The sequence below is a fragment of the Centroberyx gerrardi genome, chromosome 10, assembly GCF_048128805.1.
Source record: "Centroberyx gerrardi isolate f3 chromosome 10, fCenGer3.hap1.cur.20231027, whole genome shotgun sequence".
In the NCBI taxonomy this organism is placed as follows: Eukaryota; Metazoa; Chordata; class Actinopteri; order Beryciformes; family Berycidae; genus Centroberyx; species Centroberyx gerrardi.
Window position 1 is genome coordinate 25344451 of NC_136006.1, and position 20437 is coordinate 25364887.

A 20437-nucleotide genomic window follows, 5' to 3' on the forward strand; every position below is an offset into this window, starting at 1 on the left:
AATCGGGCCAGTTTTTCCGTAATCCTGCTAACAGACAAACAAACAAACGGCACCGAAAACATAACCTCCTTGACGGAGGTAATGAAGTGTTAAGATGTTTTTTGCACTGCAGCATCACACTGGGGAAGGACTTTCTCACTCCAAATACCCTCACATTTCAATTCTATCTCTAACAAGGCAGGCCCTGGATTCTAAAATGGCTGACATAATGAGTCAAACCCTGTCGCCGGGCTCCACCTAAAGCTCTCAGAGCTTTCTGGTGACCCAACACTGAACAATATCTGCACACCCGTCACCGCTCCTTAGCTGGCAGTCTATAGGGAATCTCATCTACTGAGAACAAGTGTTGAGTGACAGGGGGACAATGGGCAGAGGGCGGGAGCTAAACAGGAAACACACACAAGCCTTTCCTCCTGATTATAGTCTGCTGATTGCCATATTCCAGAGTGTTCCACCCAGAGCTCGACTCCCTGCTCAGGAACTACTCAGTTCCCTGATGTCCAGACTCCACTGTGACCCAGGAGCCAATTTGTTTTGTTCATACAAGACTTACATCAAACTATGGAGGGAAACCCTACCTGAAAGAGAGCAAAGATCTAAACACATACACCAAAATCACCCTTCAATATGGTGGTCTGTCTGCATCATTACACTCACTGCCTGTCTGCTGTCTGTATGACTGTGTATGTGGCTGAACATGTCTGCTTCGAATGTGTAGGGCGTGCTTAGTACGGCTGAGTGTGTGTGTGTTTATCTTTCCTCTCTTTCAGACAGCTGTCGCACGCAGTGATTTTACCTGGCAGTGACCCCAGCCGACTGAGGTCCCATCTTTCTGCCTGATCATGTTCCTCTTTGTCTTATTTTTTTCTTATCTCATTGAGTTTTCCATATTATTGTCCATTTCATTGTTTGTTCCGGCACCTACTGCACGCTCAGCCGTCCCGGTGTGGGATCCCTCTTTGACTCGGCCCACCCAAGGCTTCTTTAATTTATTTTCCTTATAAGGTTTTCTTGGGAGTTTTTCCTTGTCTTCACTGAGGGTCTAAGGCTCAGCTATAGGTGGGTTAGATAGGCCTGTTGTCTCTTTTCAACATGCTATTTTGTGTGTTGTGCTTTGTTTTGTTTCCTTGTGTTTCATTTTGTTGCTTATTGTATTAAATCATTTTGTTCTGTGGTTGACTGTTGATTAGTTAGATCTAGGGTCATTCTCTGTCAAGTCCTTTGAGACATGCTTGTGATGAAGGGCTGTAGAAATAAACTTGACTTGACTTGCAGCAGAGCTGGAGGCCAAAGGAGGCTGCCCGCTTGAAAGAATTTGTCCACGATGTGAAAATTTGTCTGGGACAACTTAAAGATGGTAAAAATCACAGTTTTAACTGGGCTTTACAGTCTAGGGAAAATGTTTGTTCTAGATGTAGTTGTAGTGTTACGTTGGCTAGGGCTGTACCTTTATGATTTATGATTTTCACTTCCTTCCCTAATATAATCACACAATAAAAGATGAACTGTAATAGGCTGCTTGACTGTGTCATTTATTAACAGCTTGTATTGACAAAGCCTGTTAATAATTACCAAACAAAATAAAATTTAAAAAAAACCCAGAAGAGCTTCAGTGTCATTCAAACCCCACACAAAATACATTTTAAGGGGAAAAATGTAAGATTTTTACTGCCCCACGTATTACTATATAGTCAAATACAAGTCACTATAATTCAAAGGGACAGGAGGGGTTGGGCTGTTGGCTGTGCCAGAGACTTGTGTAGGAGGAGACATTCTATTAATGTTGTTGCAATTCCTGCTGGTGGCCTACAGAGGTCAACAGAGTTTATATATTTCTTAATGCCCCTTTAAATGTATTAAAACAGTAAAGTGTAAAGAACCATAAGATGGCACAGAGCTGATTGAAAATATCCAAACAGTTCAGAGCGAAAACAGGGGACAGACTGCTGGTTGCCATAGTGACAAAGAGATTTTGGCAAAGAAAGCTGAGGTTTCCAATGCCCAACACACACTGAGAGAGAGCAAGAGAGAGAGAGAGAAGGGAGAGAGAGAGAGAGAGAGAGAGAGAGAGAGAGAGAGAATGTGAGTGCCAACATGAATGTCAATCTTAGCGTAAAAATGGCCACAGCTGTCAGCAGTCGACAGAGTGTCTGTGGTGTGTTCCCTTTGCTGGATAGGATGGTGGGACTTCCTCATGGGGTCATTAAAGGTCACTAGTGAGGTCAGAGGTCAGGTCACACATACCAAAGACTTGGAAAAAGAAGTAGGAAGTATAACATACCAATGAACACACTTGTTCTATGGGAGCCAAAGCCATTAGATCTTTTACAGAAGGCAAATTGTTAATGAAACTGCATATACTCTACTAAACTTATCTTCTTTTTTATATCATAGATAGCTGACGTTAACCTTTCATGACCTTGGGGACTACCCACACCATTGAGTATGTATTAATAAATGTAAAAATCGGGGCCAAAAGAGGAAGAATCAACTAGATTTCCTCAATTCCTATGAAGTTGGCAATTTGGAAGAACAAGGTTCTGCCAGACACTGATGATATACAAATTATAATCAGCGGTTCAGAATCAGAATATTTTCTCTGTTGTTTTTGGCTTTCCTCTGATGCCAATCTAAATGCTGCTGCTTTTGAGACCTTTAGTGATTCCATCGTTTAACATTCCATCTCTTAATATTGCATAGGCCTGCCTCAGGACAGAGAAGGATTTGTGCAGAGACTATTCGGCTCCATACAACTGCTCTACCCTCAGGGCATGTTCACACCTAGTTGCTGTAGAGCAGTCGTTTCCAACCCTGAAGTGGTTTTCCCCCTCAGTTCACTTAGTTGGTCCACATGAGAACACAGCAGTTGGACTGAGATGATATTGAGAGGGAAGTTTCTCGGTCCGTTTCCAAACCAACCCTGGAGCTTAGTTTAGAGGGAGAACCACCCAGCTACAGGGAGCACTGTACATTATGGGTTTAAGTCCTTTCCTGAACCAAACGTCTGACCAATGAAGGAAACAACTGCTGCCATGTGGCTTTTGTTGATAAATTATAGCTTGCTGGAAATTTTGCCATGTGAAACATAGTCGAACCAAAGAGTAAATGCAGCAAACAACTCGTCCTGAGTCGGACAAAGCAAATGGCCTATTGGGTTTGAGTATGTCCTAAGCCATCTCCAGAGTAGTCCACCTACTGACTCACACTGCTATCCAGTATTTGAACCAGCACACTGAAGAGACAGGCTCCGAGATGATTTACTGACAAAAGAGCAAACCCTCAGATAGGGCTAATGTTGAGATATGGCGAAATCATGTTGGACAGCATCTAAGTGCATGAGCAATCAACCCAAGCATGCAGCATTTATTATTACCTCCGCCAAGGAGGTTATGATTTCGGTGCCGTTTGTTTGTCTGTTTGTTTGTCTGTTAGCAGGATTAGGGAAAAACTACTGGCCCGATTTTCATTAAACTTCGTGGAAGGGTGTAGCATGGGCCAAGGAAGAACCCATTAAATTTTGGAGCGGATCCGGATCCGACTCACGAACAAGCAATAATAGCACGAACCTTGGCGGAGGCCTGCGCTCTCCGAGTGCCCTTCTAGTTTAGTTTGTGATTAGGAGATGTTTAACAGCTTTGCACCAGCACTGACATGTGAGGGGAGACAGAGTTATGCGTTGTCAGTCAGCTGAGTGCCAAAGTAAAGCTTCGACTTCAACTCTCTTGTGGTCATTCCAGTACCGTGTATGGAAGAAGTGCTTGGAGAGTTGTTCTTTTGGTGGTGTGTTGGTTGATTATAAACATATATACAGATGTCTCACATCATGTAACACTACTATAGAAGACTATATACTGTACATCTGAGACTGTCGCAAGAAGACACGCTTCATATAAAACTGCATTTCAGCATTTGAGAAAAACTGGCTGATTTTCACAACAAAATGTTTATGAAAAATATACAGTGGGTTTGCAATGGGTTTTATGGTCCTGTGATGCTTATTCTGCTCTTGAACTGCCATCTAAACTCTTATAGGTCAAGTAAATAAAAACCAGAAAAACACCTGAAGTATATCAGAGTTGCATAATTTGCAGGAGACAATAGCGGCATTGTACTTTAACTTGAAAACATCAAGCTGCTACAAGCAATGCCAGGCATGCATGAAACAAACAATAGAAATCACTATTAATATGGACAAATTTACAGCTACACACAGACGATTGGTGCTTATTCCAAAACACAACCATTTTTTTTTAGCTGTGCCAATTTGAATAAGTTTCAAGTTTTCAGATCAGCAAGAATTTCAAATCCCACTATTCTCACACTAATGGAAAAAAAACATGGTAATCCTCTAACAAATCATACAAGAATCCTAAACAAAAGTCACAGAAAAACTATCAGTTCCACTGGCAATATTATAGGATTATTATGATCACATTGATACTATAGGTAATACAACACCATTATGTACCATAAGGTCATAAACTCATTATTGAGGAAAGGATAAGACGATAATGAAATATAGGAATATTATAGGCTTTTTGCAGTGACTTTTTCGCTAGAGAAGACAGTATTTGAGTGTTATGTACACTCACAGTTAAGGACTGTTAAAGACTGATCTGGGATGGGAGTGGACATCTCTATTACCTCAAAGACAAACCAAGTCCATCCAGTCTTACCCTAATTTTTCCTCTAAAATCAAAGCCAGGTTTCAACATGCTTAAATAGCAGAGGGAATAGTTAAATCAGATTAGAAGATGTAGTAGCAATTAAACTGGTTGAAAACATTTGAAAATGCACTTGGGATCGTTAAATCAGATCTTAGTAAAATGCAATCATTCTTTGCATGCAGGCCTCATTTGTATTTTTCAGAGTAAACAGAGGAGACACAAGCAATAACCCCGATGTTAACTCTCAGCCGGTGCTAGACAACCAGACTCGGGCCGAGCAAACGAACCAAACACACCCCGCTCGCCCACACCCACACACACACATACAGACACACACACACACTGTGTCAACAGCAACCATGGCAACACAGACATGAGGGCTGCTTGGGCCAAAACATCTTTCCTTTGGAAAGGCAGGGAGTGTGTACGCACTAACACACGCACACGCGCACACATGCAACGCACACTTAAATGACTAAATGAGTGTGCAAACATAATTCATGACTAACATTTCCTTTGTTTTGCTCTTTTTGTTCCCTACGCCCCCTTCGCCCTTTACAAACGCCCTGACCTCATGTTCCACTTCCTGCTGCTGGAGGATGTGACGGCTATCAGAGGTCTAGTCCCACTGATCACTACTGGACCCACCAGACCACAGAGACCTATATGGGTAACACATTATAATTACTCTTATTGCTGTAATTGAGTAGCTGTTCTGTGTTTTGTATGATTTTTATGAAGTCAGTAATTTAACTTTTACTTAAAGCTCATTAGGCAAGAGTTGTATGTAAAAATACACCTGTCTCATCAACCTAAATCTAAAGAAAGACCTTTTTTTCTTTCAAAGGGAAGCAGGTAGAGATAGTCCCCCACTATAAATACCTGGTAGAGTATATTAGCTAGTGTTTTGTTTTAAGCTGTTGTCTTTTGCGGGAGCTGTATCACAACCGAGGGGACAGGGACAGGATCTGCAAACTGATTAAAACCCTGCAGGTCTTCATAGAGCAGTGGACCAGGAAGAGGGTGCAATCTATGTTGCAATATGATGGTCATCCACTGTAAGAAGCAGCTTCAGTGTGCATGTAGCATTTATTGCTGTCCTCTGTATTCCTCTTCTTTGTGTACAGTATAACTATTTCAATTTCCCCCAAGGGGGATTAATAAAGTGCATCTATTCTAATCTAAAATCAGTTACCACTCACTGCCATTTGGGGTCGCCAACAGGCAAAGTTGCTGAGTGTGGCTTTAAGTATGTTTTGACTGAAGTACGTCACTACATTTTGAATTTCATCTGTTACAGAGTGCACTGAATCAAAGAACCTGGTTTGACATTTGCCGTCTGATTCTTTTAGCATTGCTTGGGAAAGGTCATATGTAACAATATGTGTTTTTTTAAAGTAACTCTGTAACTTTTACTCTGAGAAAATTGTACATGAGCTACTTTTTACTTAGTCAGTAAAATGTCAGCAGAGTAACACTACTTGTATTTTAGTAGGATACTGTGGTATTCTTTCCAGCGCTGGACAGCCCAGTGTGGGAGAACATGCATTTCACTGATGAGAGAATTAGAGTTGATGAGGGAAAGGTATGTGTGTGTGTGTGTGTGTGTGTGTGTGTGTGTGTGAGAGAGAGAGAGAGGAAGGGGAGGGAGCAGTGTGTATCCTCCACTCTGCGACAGTTTCTCTGGTTTGGTCGGGGTCACCTCTAAAGAGAGAGCTCCCTCTCTTTGTCTGCATTCCTCACATTACACAGCCCTGTAATCACTGCAGGATCTCTCACACACGCACACACACACACACACACACAGGACAGTGTGTTTGTATGAGTTTGGGAAAGGCAGGAAAAGACACTCCAAAACTCAATGATGTTACGTGTTGTGAAAGCCATATTGCAAAACACTGTACATCTTGTACAATTCTATTGCCGCAGGCCATGCGACGGAGAGAAATTCAGCATCAACTGCTGAAATATTTGCTGAGCAAATACTCCACCACATCTCTCCTTATCTCTCCTTGTCTCTACACTACACCCAGAGAAAGGAGCGTTCTTTGGTTAGGATAATGGTTCTGTAATGACTCAAACAACCCTCCTGTGATTTGTTAAAATACACAAATGAAACCTAGCTTAGTGCTAGTTCCATGGTTACCAGCTGTTAGCGCCTTGGCTAACAAGCGGTCCCGATTGCTACAAAGCAAAGACAGCCAACAATGGTGACCGGCTACAGCTGCAGCTGAACACTAACAAACAAAAACACATAAAGCAACAGTCGCCACATTTTCAAGTCTTGAATAGCCTGAAAACCTGAAAATGTAACAATGAAAAATACAATAAAATCACCAATAATAGCCCACTATTACAACTTAACAACTTAGCGAGGCATACTGCATTAATGTTCCATCCTCAACAAAGGATTAAGCCCACTTTCAACAAAGAAGTCCAGCAAACAATATGCAAAATCTCACCTTATCAGGAAACCAGGGAACTTGAAATGAATCATCTACCACCTAGCTAAACACTTCAAGCAATTTGAATTGTGGAGAAATATGAAATTGGAAAAACAAATCAACTTTCTAGTGCAAACAGTGAAAACTAGCGACAGCAGGATCAGTAACTTCCAGGCCATCAGCTGGTCTATAAAGGTTACTACCACAGGCATTTCAACAAGGACCTAATGAAAATCCTACAGGCTCTTAGACACATCAGCACATGGACATGCTGGCCCCTCTGACAGGCATTAAAAACTGGCAAATCACAATAAAGAACCAAGTGCAGTTCAAGTTATTTTAATGCTGTTGATTTGGAACATTTTATACATTCTTAAATGTTTCTTTACAGCGCCATAAAGGTTGTAAAGGTAGAACCATTTGAGCACAGTGCAACAGAGAACCTTTCTAAAAAGGTTTTTCTGGTATTTTCTGGTACTATATAGAACCCTTTTTGCTCTACATGTCTGGTACAAATTGACAAAATAAGACTAATGTATATCTCCAGAGAGAGAGAGAGAGAGGTAGAGAGAGAGAGAGGTAGAGTCATAGAGACAGACTTACCTGAGGCTGTCCCTAGCCAGACTTCCATAGCTGTCTGGTCTCTCCTGTCTTCGTCTGTACAGGTCTGAGTTTGACAACTCCTTCAGCCTCAGAGAGTTCATCTCTCCTTCTCCTCTCTCCTTCTTTACCTCCCTCCCTCCCTCCCTTCCTTCCTTCCTTCCTCCTCTCTGCTGAAAGAACTCAGTGCACAGTAGCAGAAATAATCCAAAGAGAGTCTGTCTGTGAACGTTCGATCCAAATGAAAGTTTAGTCGAGTGCCTCTCTTTGACTATCTCTCTCTCTCTCTCTCTCTCTCTCTCTCTCACTCTAATACACCTCCAGGGCACACACCCCAGAGGAAGGACACACACACATACACACACACACACGCAAAGGTGTGGTTTCACAGTCAGCACACCTATCAGCTGCATCTCGCTCCTCCTCCTCCCTCTCCCCAGGCAGGTAGAGAGAGAATGCCTCAGAGAGAAAGAGAGAGAGAAGCAATACATTGCCCTTTTTGTCCTTTACCTCCCCCTCTCTGTCTCTATTTACCACCTACTTCTCTCTGGCTCATTCCTTTGCTGTTTACAAAGACAGCATGAGAAAGAAAAGTGAGAGCACAAACAAGTGTGAGAAAGAGAGTGATAGAAAGAGAAGGAGAAAGGCTTTTCCCCCTTTTCCAGAAAGAGATATAGATAGATAGAGATAAAGATATAGAGCTAAAGGAGTACAGATGTACCGATCAGTCAGCCACCAATCATAAATTGGCTGTTAGATGTTCTAAACAGGCCATCAGTGATCAGCCAAGTACCACTGCACCTATGAAAAAATACTAAACATGCTTCTAATATATGATAATCATAATGCATTGGAGTTCTGCTTCAGTGAAAACTTTTTTCATGCCCTACTGGAGGCATCAAGCACACAATAACATATGATAACAATGTTTGGATACATTTTTTTATTTCCACATGGTCAGGCACCAAGGTCATGCAGCCATTAGAACAATCTGTTAAACACAGTAAACACAGTGCTACACTGACACCGGAACGGGGCCACATTTATTCTTTCAATTTAAGATCCCTGTAGCCCTAGTCCATTTAGCTCTAGTCCCTGTAGCCCTAGTCCATTTAGTCCTAGTCCCATAAACCCTAGTCCATTTAGCCTAGTCCATTTAGCTCTAGTCCCTGTAGCCCTAGTCCATTTAGTCCTAGTCCCATAAACCCTAGTCCATTTAGCCTAGTCCATTTAGCTCTAGTCCCTGTAGCCCTAGTCCATTTAGTCCTAGTCCCATAAACCCTAGTCCATTTAGCTCTAGTCCATTTAGCTCTAGTCCCTGTAGCCCTAGTCCATTTAGTCCTAGTCCCATAAACCCTAGTCCATTTAGCCTAGTCCATTTAGCTCTAGTCCCTGTAGCCCTAGTCCATTTAGCTCTAGTCCATTTAGCTCTAGTCCCTGTAGCCCTAGTCCATTTAGTCCTAGTCCCATAAACCCTAGTCCATTTAGCCTAGTCCATTTAGCTCTAGTCCCTGTAGCCCTAGTCCCTGTAGCCCTAGTCCATTTAGCCTAGTCCATTTAGCTCTAGTCCCTGTAGCCCTAGTCCATTTAGCTCTAGTCCATTTAGCTCTAGTCCTTTTAGCTCTAGTCCATTTCACTGTCATTTTTACAAAGGTGAAGCAAATTAACTGGTTCTGCGTTGATTCACTACTGTCAGACAGCCCACTCACTACTTCAGTCACTGATTGCATGTGCAACTGAAAAAAAGCCCATATCACATGACTTTGCAATATATGTATATACACACGCAGAAATACCAGAAATACACACATGCCTATTCAGTGCATTTTAAACTTGAAAGACAGCGTCTCCAGTCTCCCTCTCCACCACCAATAGCCCCACAACAAGCTACTGAGAAACAGCAAAATGTGAATATATGAATAATGCATTGCTTCACAATGTTTCGTGGGAACAAGAGATCCGCACTGTGTTTTACTGAGAAAGGGACTTCTGAAGAATCCAGTCCCCCCACCCCCCACCCCCCCCCCCACACACACACACACACACACACACACACACCACCACACCCCCCCACACACACACATACAACACAGCAGATGCACACTTGTCTCTTCCAGACCTAAATGATAAAAGATGAGAACCTGTGATGTCATCAAAGCAGACACGCGGGATTGGTTAGAAGACTGGAGACAAACAAAGTCAACAAGCAGCTGAAGAAGAAACAGATGTGAACAGAGCTGAACAATTTGGCTTATTTCTGTCTTGTTTCAACTTGATTAATGCAAACAAAAAAAAATTACCATAATAAAGTTAAAAAAATGTCTGAATAAATAATTTGTATGCATGTATGTGTGTGTGTCTCATATTAATCAGGCATATTATACATGCCTGATGAACAGTTCATTCTGCTCTGAGTACACACACACACACCGTTCATCTTCATCTTCAATTGCTTGCCTTAACCTGTTCAGCATTCCACATCAGTTTGACTAACACACACACACACACACACACACACACACGAATGCTGAACTACAACTTCAACACCAAATTCTTGTTCAAACACACTTCAACTTATACTGCGGAGCACCTGCCACAGGGACACAGTGATTCACACAGCTTTCACAACAGCAGCAGAGGCATGAAATATATTCCTAGACAGGCCAATATTTCTTGTCATGACAAGAATGAGAGAGAGAGTTTTAGATTTTTCATGTCTCATGCAAGGCTGCTTCTTCATAACAGCTTTGATTTGTAGACTCCCGAAGCATCTTTACCCCCTTTGAGCTCAACTCAATTTCAATTCAATCCATTCAGGATGTACATTTCTCTCAAAATTCAAAAAATGGAAATCCTTTGTCATACAACAGTTCAAATCTAGACTGAAATGACTGAGAATGAAGGCTAGGCCTGTATCACAATGTGTGTTTTACCTTATGTATTGAATTGAGAGGATTGAAAGTGATTAACCCCTGACGCTGATCTATATTACACTGTGAGTTTGTGCAATGTGTGCGATGATAGCACTAGGGTTCAACCAATGTGGGTTGCTGAAGGCCGATACCAAGTTTGGGACTGAAGTTTCCAATAGCCAAAGTTTTGTGTTGATGTCTTTAAATGTGACCATTTTCATGCCAAAAGTTTTCACAAACTTTTAAATGATTCAACTTTTCCCACATTATTTTGTTCTTGTCAGGGTGGAAAAGCATCTGAAACAGCATTTAGAAAATTATGGGACACTAAAACTCTCCGCTGAAACCCATATTACAAAATGATATGTCTGTCTGATCTCATCAGATTGCTATTTGTGTTTATTTTTCAGTGCAGAATGCAGGAATGTGCTGAGCAGCTGAGGCAGAGAGATCTGTCTGGTTGTAAACACTCAAAAGGGCGCATATGTGCATGCACACACACGCACACACACTTCCATCCAACTGAAACCGAGCAGAAAACATTTCCCACTGATCCTACTCAATCCAGTACCAACTTCTATGCCACATGAATACACTGCCACTTTGTGGACAACACAGGTACAACAGCTAGTCTGTCAACTGCAGTCTGCAACTCAGTCATTGCAAACACCCTGCATTAATTGTAAATGGTTTGAAATTTAGGGCGCATAATGAATATTTGGTTGTTGAATTGCTGTTTCTTGGATACCTGGAAATACTTCCCCAACATTTTCAAAACAATGTGATTCACAAGGAAGTCAACATTCATTACTTCTGCTTAACACATTCTAGTGTTAGAGTTGTGTTGTCTTAACCCTCATTTGCTCTATTCTTATTTATCTTCTACTTTAATTTGAAGTATCCTATTTTGCTGCTGCAATGGCCCAAGTTTTCCCACAGGAATAATTTAAGTTTCATTTGATCTACTTCACAGGAAGCTCTCTCTCAAAATATAAAAGAGGAAGTATCTATAAACATACAAAAAGACCTCACATGAATTACTGAGCTGTTCAGTATGATTTGCGTCCTTGTTTCATGTGAGACAGCTGCCCTAATACTGAGCCACAGTCCAGACCAGATCTATTTACCCAACAGTATCATAGAGATTAAGCTTCAGTCCTAATGTCAGCTACACTGTCAGGCAGCAAAAGGTCATCATGTTGAGTGGAAATCATCCAAAAAGAAAAAATACCTCCACAATCTAATAGGTGGAGTATAGTCAAGTCAAGAGTATTTCTGTAAAGTGATAATCTGTGAGATCCTCATTTGTTTTTGATTTTGTCTTCATCTTTGGTGCTAAGCGCTCATTGCTGTGGTGTTTCTGCACTGCACTTCCCAGAGATCACCTGTCAATCAAACAGTGTGGGCGGAGCTTGAATTTTCTGTTGATGAAGCTTGAGTTTCTGTAGGTGGCGCTCTTTTCTTTATCTGTTCAGCCATGGTGGCTATCACTGCTCATGATAACTACCCAGTTCTTCTTCTATTTTTTTACAAACAAACCGAAAACATAAACCGCATCACTTCCTGTGCGCCAGAGGATTTTTCCCAGGAAAGTGCTACCCAACATTTAGAACAGCAAATGTAAATCTTTCATGAACTGGGCATAGGTTCAATCACTATTGTGCTGTATCAACCGGTAATAGTGAGTGGCAAAATGTACATTCATCTATAGGAAAATGTCACACAGTATTACTTTAAACACAAAACACCTTGTGACAAAGTGCTTCCCAAGTTTAAAATAAAAACATATCAGAACAAGAAACAAGTTCAGCAGACAAAAAAGACCAAGCACATAACAAAAAGAGTAAAAGAGTAAAACTGTGCCTTCAATCTTTTTTTTTTTTTTTTAAACCTAGTTCCACAGTCTAGTTGTGCCAATAACAAAAATATGATCACCCTTGATCAGAGAACCTATGGGACCTATTTAGTTCAGAAACATACTGAGGTGCAAGACCATGCAAGTCTTAACAAACATCAATCTGTTACAGTGGATTGTATATCTGACAAGGAGCCAGTGCAGGAGCCTAGCTGCTGCCATGAAAAGGCCCTACAGCTGATGCCACAATACAGCCAGTTACAACAGCAGCAATACTAACAGAAATAATATAAACCCAGCTCACCAAACCGTTGGGTCAAACTGTAGCGAGGCAGTTACTGGTGTGACTCCAGTCCCTTTGCTGTCACTGCAAACACTCCTACTGCTGCTATCTCTGTCTGCATGGCCACATCACTTCCTGTGTGCTGTGGTGTGTGTGTGTGTGTGTGTGTGTGTGCGTGTGTGTGTGGTGTGAGAGTGTGAATGTTTGTGTCCACTTGTGCCTATGTGCCAATGTGTGTTTGTGATAGACGAGTGTATGTAAAGCCAAAACACCAAGTTCTAGTCCTGTGTGTGTGTGTGTGTGTGTGTGTGTTTGTGGCTCAGGCTGTTTACTCCCAGGCTGGCATTAGGATGGAAGGAGTTGTATGGAGGTGTAGGAAGGAGTAAGGAGGTAGAGGGAGGTGGAGGGTTAACCCCGCCACACTGACCACACATTATAGTGTTTGTATGGAAAGTCAGCCATTATCATGGGCCTGCCTGTCTGTCTCACTGCACTAAAAAAAGCTGTTTTGCAACCATTTTGTAGCGTTACCTTATTTTAACAGCTGAAGTAAGATAAATAAGAGTAGATGAGACTTTAATGAAATTGGGCCGTTGCAGCAGCAAAATAGTAAGGATACAGCAAAAAAAAATAGAATATAAATAAGAATAGCGCAAATGTAAACATACTCAATTCATACTTCCACACTAGAGCATATGGAGTAGGAATGCATGGATGAGATTTTGAAAAAGTATGGATTATAGCATTAAGAAGGTGTGCAATATGATATGCATGATGTGCAATATGTTTTTAATATGTGCATTATGTCATTGATAGGCTTGAAATGGGAGTACATATAGCACTATACAGAGTTTCAAAGTAACCATGCATGTATACACACACACACACACACACACACACACACACACACACACTACACTTCCATGGAGGAACAGCTGTGGGCAGAGGAAGGCCATTGCACATCCTGTTGCTTTGTACTTCCCTCTGTGACGGGCAGACAGACTTGTTTCTGTACTGTACCAGCACAGAGAGACACTGAAGCAGAAACACTGACTCTATTTTTCTGATCGCCACCATCACAACCAACCCTGCAGAAACGCTACATGGAAACAGAAAAACATCATATTACATGTGATTTTCACTCTGCTGACTGAGAAGAACTTTTCCACAGTGCACAGGCTACAAAGCCATATTTGGCAACACCTCAGGAGAGAAACCACACACTGGGCTTCAACCGATACGGGTTTTTGAAGGCCGATACAGATGCTGATATTTCTGGATTGAAGCTGCCAAGCCGATATTTTACGCCAATATTCAATATGTTTAAATTTGACCATTGTCATGCCAAAAAAAAGAGACATGAAATTACAAATATTCAATGTTTTCCCCAGAATTTTCTTCTTGTCAGGGCGGAAAAGCCTCTGAAACAGCTTTTAGACCATCATGGGACACTAAAACTCTCCACTGAAACCCAAATACAACTCAAACTACTGTAGAAACTGGTCCCTCGTGTTTAAAGTCCACAATTCAACACTATATTGCCATATTATGAGTCACTTATTGTTTGGGTACATCTCACAATTAGCACTACAACATATGGCATGTCATAGCTGTCCATACATCACATGCATTCTGTCAGTACACAAACAGTACAGATCCCACATCATATAAGTTCAGTACAATCCCAAACAAGGACAATTCCTCAGCATGGAGACTGGGCCATCCCTCTAAAGCTCTAGTTGTATCAACACAGTGTGGACACAGATAAAAATGTAATGCGCTGGGAATGCAGTGATCCTCAGGCCATTAAAAGACGTGCACTCCGTGCCAGGTTGCAGGGTCCAGAGTGCTTTATACAAACCAGATTCATCCCAGGCCATAATTAACTGCTGAGAGCTTCACATAAACTGAGCACACTGAACACACAGTAGCATTCACCCTGGTGGGGAAAAACACCAGCTCTGAATAGCGGTCCCTCGGTAATGAACGGTCAGGAAACGGTTTAGAGAGCAGCAGCTACTGTCCAGTGTGGTTGTGTGTTTGGGTGGACATTCCTGGTCAGGGAGGAGCTCGGTCTCTGGAGACTGGAGGGGCATCCACTTTCCTGCTTTAAACCTTCCTTTAGGCTGTTTTTCTGTTAAATCTGTCCATCCTTCATATCTGTTTTGCATGTGTGCGTGTAGGGTTAGAGTGATATATTAGCTTTCCTATATATGAGACCGATTTTGGTCTTTTATTAAAATCAGATATTTGCCAGTCAGTGTCATCCACCTCTGATATGATGGAGGCTCCTCTTTTTTTTTTTTAAACTCTGTCTGTAAAACCTGCAGTAAAACCTGCAGTGAAACCTGCCTCACCCTGCCTCAAGGAGCTGCTAACCCACCTAAAAGAATTTCATTAGTCTGGTTTTTAGTGTCCCATGATGGTCCGAATGCTGTTTCAGAGGCTTTTCCACCCTGACAAGCAGAAAATTCTGAAGAAACACATGATTGTTTATGAAAATGGTCAAATTTAAAGATAGTGAATATCAGCAAAAGAAAATATTGTCCATCAGCAACTTCAATCCAAAAATATTGGTATGGGCCCTCAAAAACCCCAAAGTTTCTGGGATGGAAGGCAGGCTACTCATCATCTTCATCATCATAATCATTATCATCATCCAACCTCATTTCCTCTCTCAGGCCGCCCAGTTTCCGTCCCTAACTACTGGGTTTTAGCAGGTAAAGATGTTTAAAGTTTGGAAAACTGAAATCCTCCCAGACATTCTGGCTGAAGGCTGCAGCCTAAACAATGGGCCGAGCTCCCTTAGGACTAAACAATATATTTCCCACTGTCTATTCTGAATTATGATTCGTACTGGCATCAGGGTTCTCTATTGCACGGCAGTATGACATAAGTCACCGAATATATAACTTACAACTTTAACTTGTTAAATGACAGTTTGCATCTCCAGTTGTTCTGTACACAATGTCATGGTTGACTGTATTTCCATGTTTTATTTTTGATTCCTTCATCAGTGCAGAATATAAGATTTTGTCCCCTGCATGTATTTTATAGTCTCCACTGTTTTGAGTGTGGACTGCTTTTCTTTAATTGTCATTGGATCTACACATCAAAATGTCTGGGAGAGCACCGCAGGTCATCACTCCTCTATCAGTTTCTTTTCCATCAGCCTTTTGTGTGGGACGTCTGTCTCTAGAAAACTCTCACACATTGCTGTTACCAGGCCAAAGCCTCACTAAAGCAAGATCATATTATTATATCTGCTGATACACCTACAGTATTTTTACAGAACGTGTGCATGTGTGTGTGTGTGTAGGTGTGTGTGTGTCTGTGGCCTAGTTAGCACCATTAGCTATAAAAAGCAGTTTCCTTCCTGACAAGAACAGTGATTTCTGTGCTGATAGCCTCAAAAGTCTAACAGCTCATAAGCAGCACACACACACACACACACACACACACACACACACACACACACACAATAATTATGGCAGGAAGCAGGTCCAGTGGGATGGAGCTCAAGGGAACAACTAGAGACTGGAAAAGCAGGATTATATTTCAGATGTCTACTGCCTGCTGTGATTAAAGCCTATTGACAAAAGAGGATGATACCTATTCATAAGGGACTTGTAGACTGAACCTCTATTACTCTCTGTAGGGAAACTCTTGTCTCTTGCCCCCTCCACAGGGAGGTCAAAGGTCAGAGGTCAGGGTCAGCTACAGAACAGCAGAGTTTGAACTTGGGTTAGACCAATGTATCTGGCTGATATTGGCCTTTTATTAAATATCGGATATCAGCCAGTCAGTGTCAGCTGTAATTTGATTTTCTTTGCATATTTTATTTATTCATGTAATTGTTCAATAATCCTTTCTGCAAATGAATTCTTCACTTAAAAGCTGAATGTATCCCAGTGCTACAGCTAGGTAATAATCCAATATGATTGTTTATTGTCTTTCAGTACAATCATATCGTGATTAAATAATGATGCAGAGTTATCATGTCACACAATTCTGCTGTCTAAATTAATAATAAAAGCAAATACAAAAAAATCTCTCACAAAATGAGATCAAATTAGGGAATATTATATGAAAACGACAGGTTTTGTATCATATTTTATGTTACCATGCAGTTCAATGTGATATATATTGTTGTATATCAATATCAAAATAACATCTTATGATTATTGTGATATTAATTGTGTCCGTATCACGCAGCCCTACCCACTGAATAACGCTGCTTTAGAGGCTTTTCCACCCTGACAAGAATACAATTCTAAGTGATACTTGACCGCACCCAGGATAATTTTCCTTTTTTTTTCCATTTTCTGGTTTACAGCTGACATCACTGATGGAATATAAATGCTAATTGGATATAAAAGTTCAGACAAATATTTAATGAGCCCACAAAGTCAGTCCCCTACTCATTGTCAACAGGTAAACTATTCATAAGGCTGCACATCTGTATAACCACAGATTTAGAGTCCTGCTTCTCTGGTTTCTAGCTCTGGGAGAGACATGTACGTGTTCACAAGTTTCAATTAGGCTGTCCTCGACAATTCTGAAAGTGTTTGAACTTTTAAACATAGCTGTATTGCTGTTTATCAGTATCCATATACCCTCATCTTGGTATGTGGATAAATGGTACATGGACGTCATGGTAGTAAAGTCAGTAAGCGGTTTTCAGACAATACTGCCAATTAGCAATGGAAACAAGAGTATGCTGACAATGAGCATCGCTCTGCACAAGCTACAACTTGCCTTGTTGTGACGTGTCTGAAGGCACAAATGGTCCCCAGTACAACCCCACTATAACCCCATGCCTCTCCACTGCTTCAATCACTACAATGCCCCTTTGGCCTGGAGGTTAGACAAACAGGCTTCTGGCTGCAGGGTTGCCAGTTTGAATCCCCAGACCAGCCGGGCTGCTATGTACTATATGTTCCACTTAACCCCCAGCTGCTCCAGTGGAACCACTCAGTGTCTAAGAGTAGACTGTGGTTTTGTGCAGCTCCCAATGGCCAACAGTGGAGGACTGTGGTTTTACTGGGCAGCTACCAGCATAAATGTGTGATACCATATGTGAAGCAGAGTGTTGGTGGAAAAGAGCATGGAGCTCAGTCAACTATTAACTCTCATTATATATTCAAGTAACTTCCTGCCCCCACTGACAACTCATTAGTCCTTGGAAGTTTGGACTGGACTGTTGCTTATTCAATTCTTCTCATAAAATATGATCCATATAATGCTGCAGTAAGTGGACATTTTGAGGGTGATTTCATTAAAGTTTCACATTGTCTTCTGATGCTGTGTAAGTTCTTATTTGCACAAAATTAGTGTTTTTCTCTAGACCTAAGCTGTTAGTGGTATCCTGTACTTCATTCATTGTCTGTTCTCGTTGCATAACTTTGTGACTCTGCATCCTTATTTAACTAACATTACTCCATTCCATAACAGCCCTTCATATGGAGTTTGTTACTTTGTCACAACAATAATGTAAATCACGCATTGCTGCTTTCTGAGCTCCGAGACAACAACACAGACAAACGAGGAAATCGTTCATTAACGTTACAAGCCAACGCTTTTCATGCCAAACTCCATTCCGAAAATCTGTCAGTTTAGTGCTGCCTTGCTGATCGACAAACTGGGAGGACAGACTGAGGACTTTTTACGACTCGTTAGGGTCCTCTTCACTTCGGCATGCGTCCAACACAGCAAGCAGCACATGTTTAAATAACATTTAAACTTCTCGAAATGGTTCGCCCGTCATTCCCACGGTCTTCCACCAAAATCAGAGTGGAGGGCGGTAGCGAACAGTGTGAGCCAATTCTAAAAGTTGAGATTTTAGTGAAAGAAAGTGCTGCTTGGTAGATCACGTATATGCCGAATTTACCAGTGGATACTAATATTTCCTAAAAAAGTCACAAGTCATGTTCTATGATGTATGCAAGTTTAGCTATTAGCAAGAAAACATTAAACCGTCAGATTTGTAATGGGTTTCTCGTACGGTTCTCTCCATAGAGAGAACGGAACGTACCGGGGCTGCGGTTTTTCATGCGAAAAACTGTCAGCTTCCCAACTCTGAGGAAAATAAAAAAAAAAATAACTTGCTAACTTACCCGTTGGTCATTTCTGTAATGCCGAGCATCCCTCCTCTCTCTCGAACCAGACTGAGGATTTCCGTCTCCAGATGCAGATATCCAGATGTTGTAGTGTCTGGGATGTAGTTAGTATTGGCTGTCCACAGCGGGCAGAATGGCGATTGGTGAAGCAGCCTCGCCTCGGTTCACAACCGCCATCATGCTCCCAATAAACCATGTAAACGTCCGGTCACAATTTTCAAAATAAAATCCTTATTGACCAACATCTGTTGCAAAGCTACATGTATTTGAAGACCAATAGAGGGCTTTCAGGTGACGTAACGCGCCCTCTGCCGGCCATATTGGAGCCCCACAGCTCTTGGCAACCAAGGAGGTTCTATTGGCAACACTAGCTGTGAGACAGTGGTTAGTTTCTGCACTGTTTTGACTGGGAACTGATCATTTCAACACTAATAAATCTGATCGAGGGTTGGCAGCTCCTCAGAACAGGGTGACCCACCCCACCTATTCAATGGTAGGGGGAACTCTGGGATATATGAGTGCCTTTAAATTAAGAATTTAATTACAAAAAAAACCATCAGTGAACAAATAAATAAATAAACAAATATGCAAAGTAGATCAAATTTAATTGCAGATTAACCACTGAGCCACCGTGCTGCCCTGTGCTTTTATTTTGAAGTCCAACTCGCCTGTGTACCGGTAATATTCTGTCTATCTGTGGTAACTTGACGCAGCTCCTCGCTCAGTCAGCAGGCTGTTCTGTGGAAATACAACTTAGCTTTTACTCCCAGACAGGATAAGACCCGCCCTGGGAACTCGGTCTAAGATGTGTAATTGTATCAACAGATTGACCATGAATATGTTACGAAACTGATGCAGGTTACTGTAGCTGTATCTACCATAACTTCTGTTATTTAGATATGGAGCATCAGTTCAGCATTGATGGGATGTCTGGGGACTTTTCCTTCTCTGGCTACTGGAAACTGAACAGGGAGAGCTCAACATGGCGGGTGGGTGCCGTGAAGAAACCCATCCCACACCAGTGAAGAGCTTCCACGGTGGGATTTTCCTATGTACTAGACACTACCCACATACAGAGTAATGACAAATCTGGGGGGAAAAGATTAGTCTATACTACTACTGCTAATAAGAGGCTACAGTTTTTTTGTATAGTACTTTGTAAAAGCAAAGTCTACAAAGATCTGTAATAATCAAATAAAAGCAAACAAAAAACTCATAAAAAATATTTCAACAAGTAAAAACCTGAAGGCACCATCAGATACAAGAATATGGTAAAATGAATAGTAAAAAATTAGAAAATAAAAGCCATCATATAAAATCAAGTCTATAAAATAAGTTTGAAGAAGTGATTTAAAAATGAGTGATTCTGCTGCTCCTCAGGCAGGTAAAAGCTGAATTATAGTCTATTCCCAGTTTTCCCTCTAGTGGCAGATCCATCCTCAAATATCTATTCCTTCCCCTGACTGAGTCATATTACTAGAAACCACATAGATTTCCTTAAAAGGAAGTTTCCCCCCCAAGCAGAGGGATGAGGAGGACTTGGAAAAACTAAGAAAG

The 20437-nt window shown here is 41.4% G+C and overlaps 1 protein-coding gene across 2 annotated transcripts in view; it reads right to left on the bottom strand.

The window, feature by feature from the left end:
• Window positions 1–19044, bottom strand: part of lims2 (LIM and senescent cell antigen-like domains 2) — a 37290-nt gene extending 18246 nt beyond the window's left edge. The window contains exon 1 of one of the 2 annotated variants that reach the window (XM_078285973.1): window positions 18878–19044. In XM_078285973.1, coding sequence (XP_078142099.1) covers window positions 18878–18906 — 29 coding nt within the window. In that variant the 5' untranslated portion in view covers window positions 18907–19044. Of the gene's footprint in view, window positions 1–7714; window positions 7984–18877 lie in introns of those variants that run through there. The other variant, XM_078285972.1, reaches the window with a different exon arrangement.
• Between the last annotated feature and the right edge of the window lie 1393 nt (window positions 19045–20437).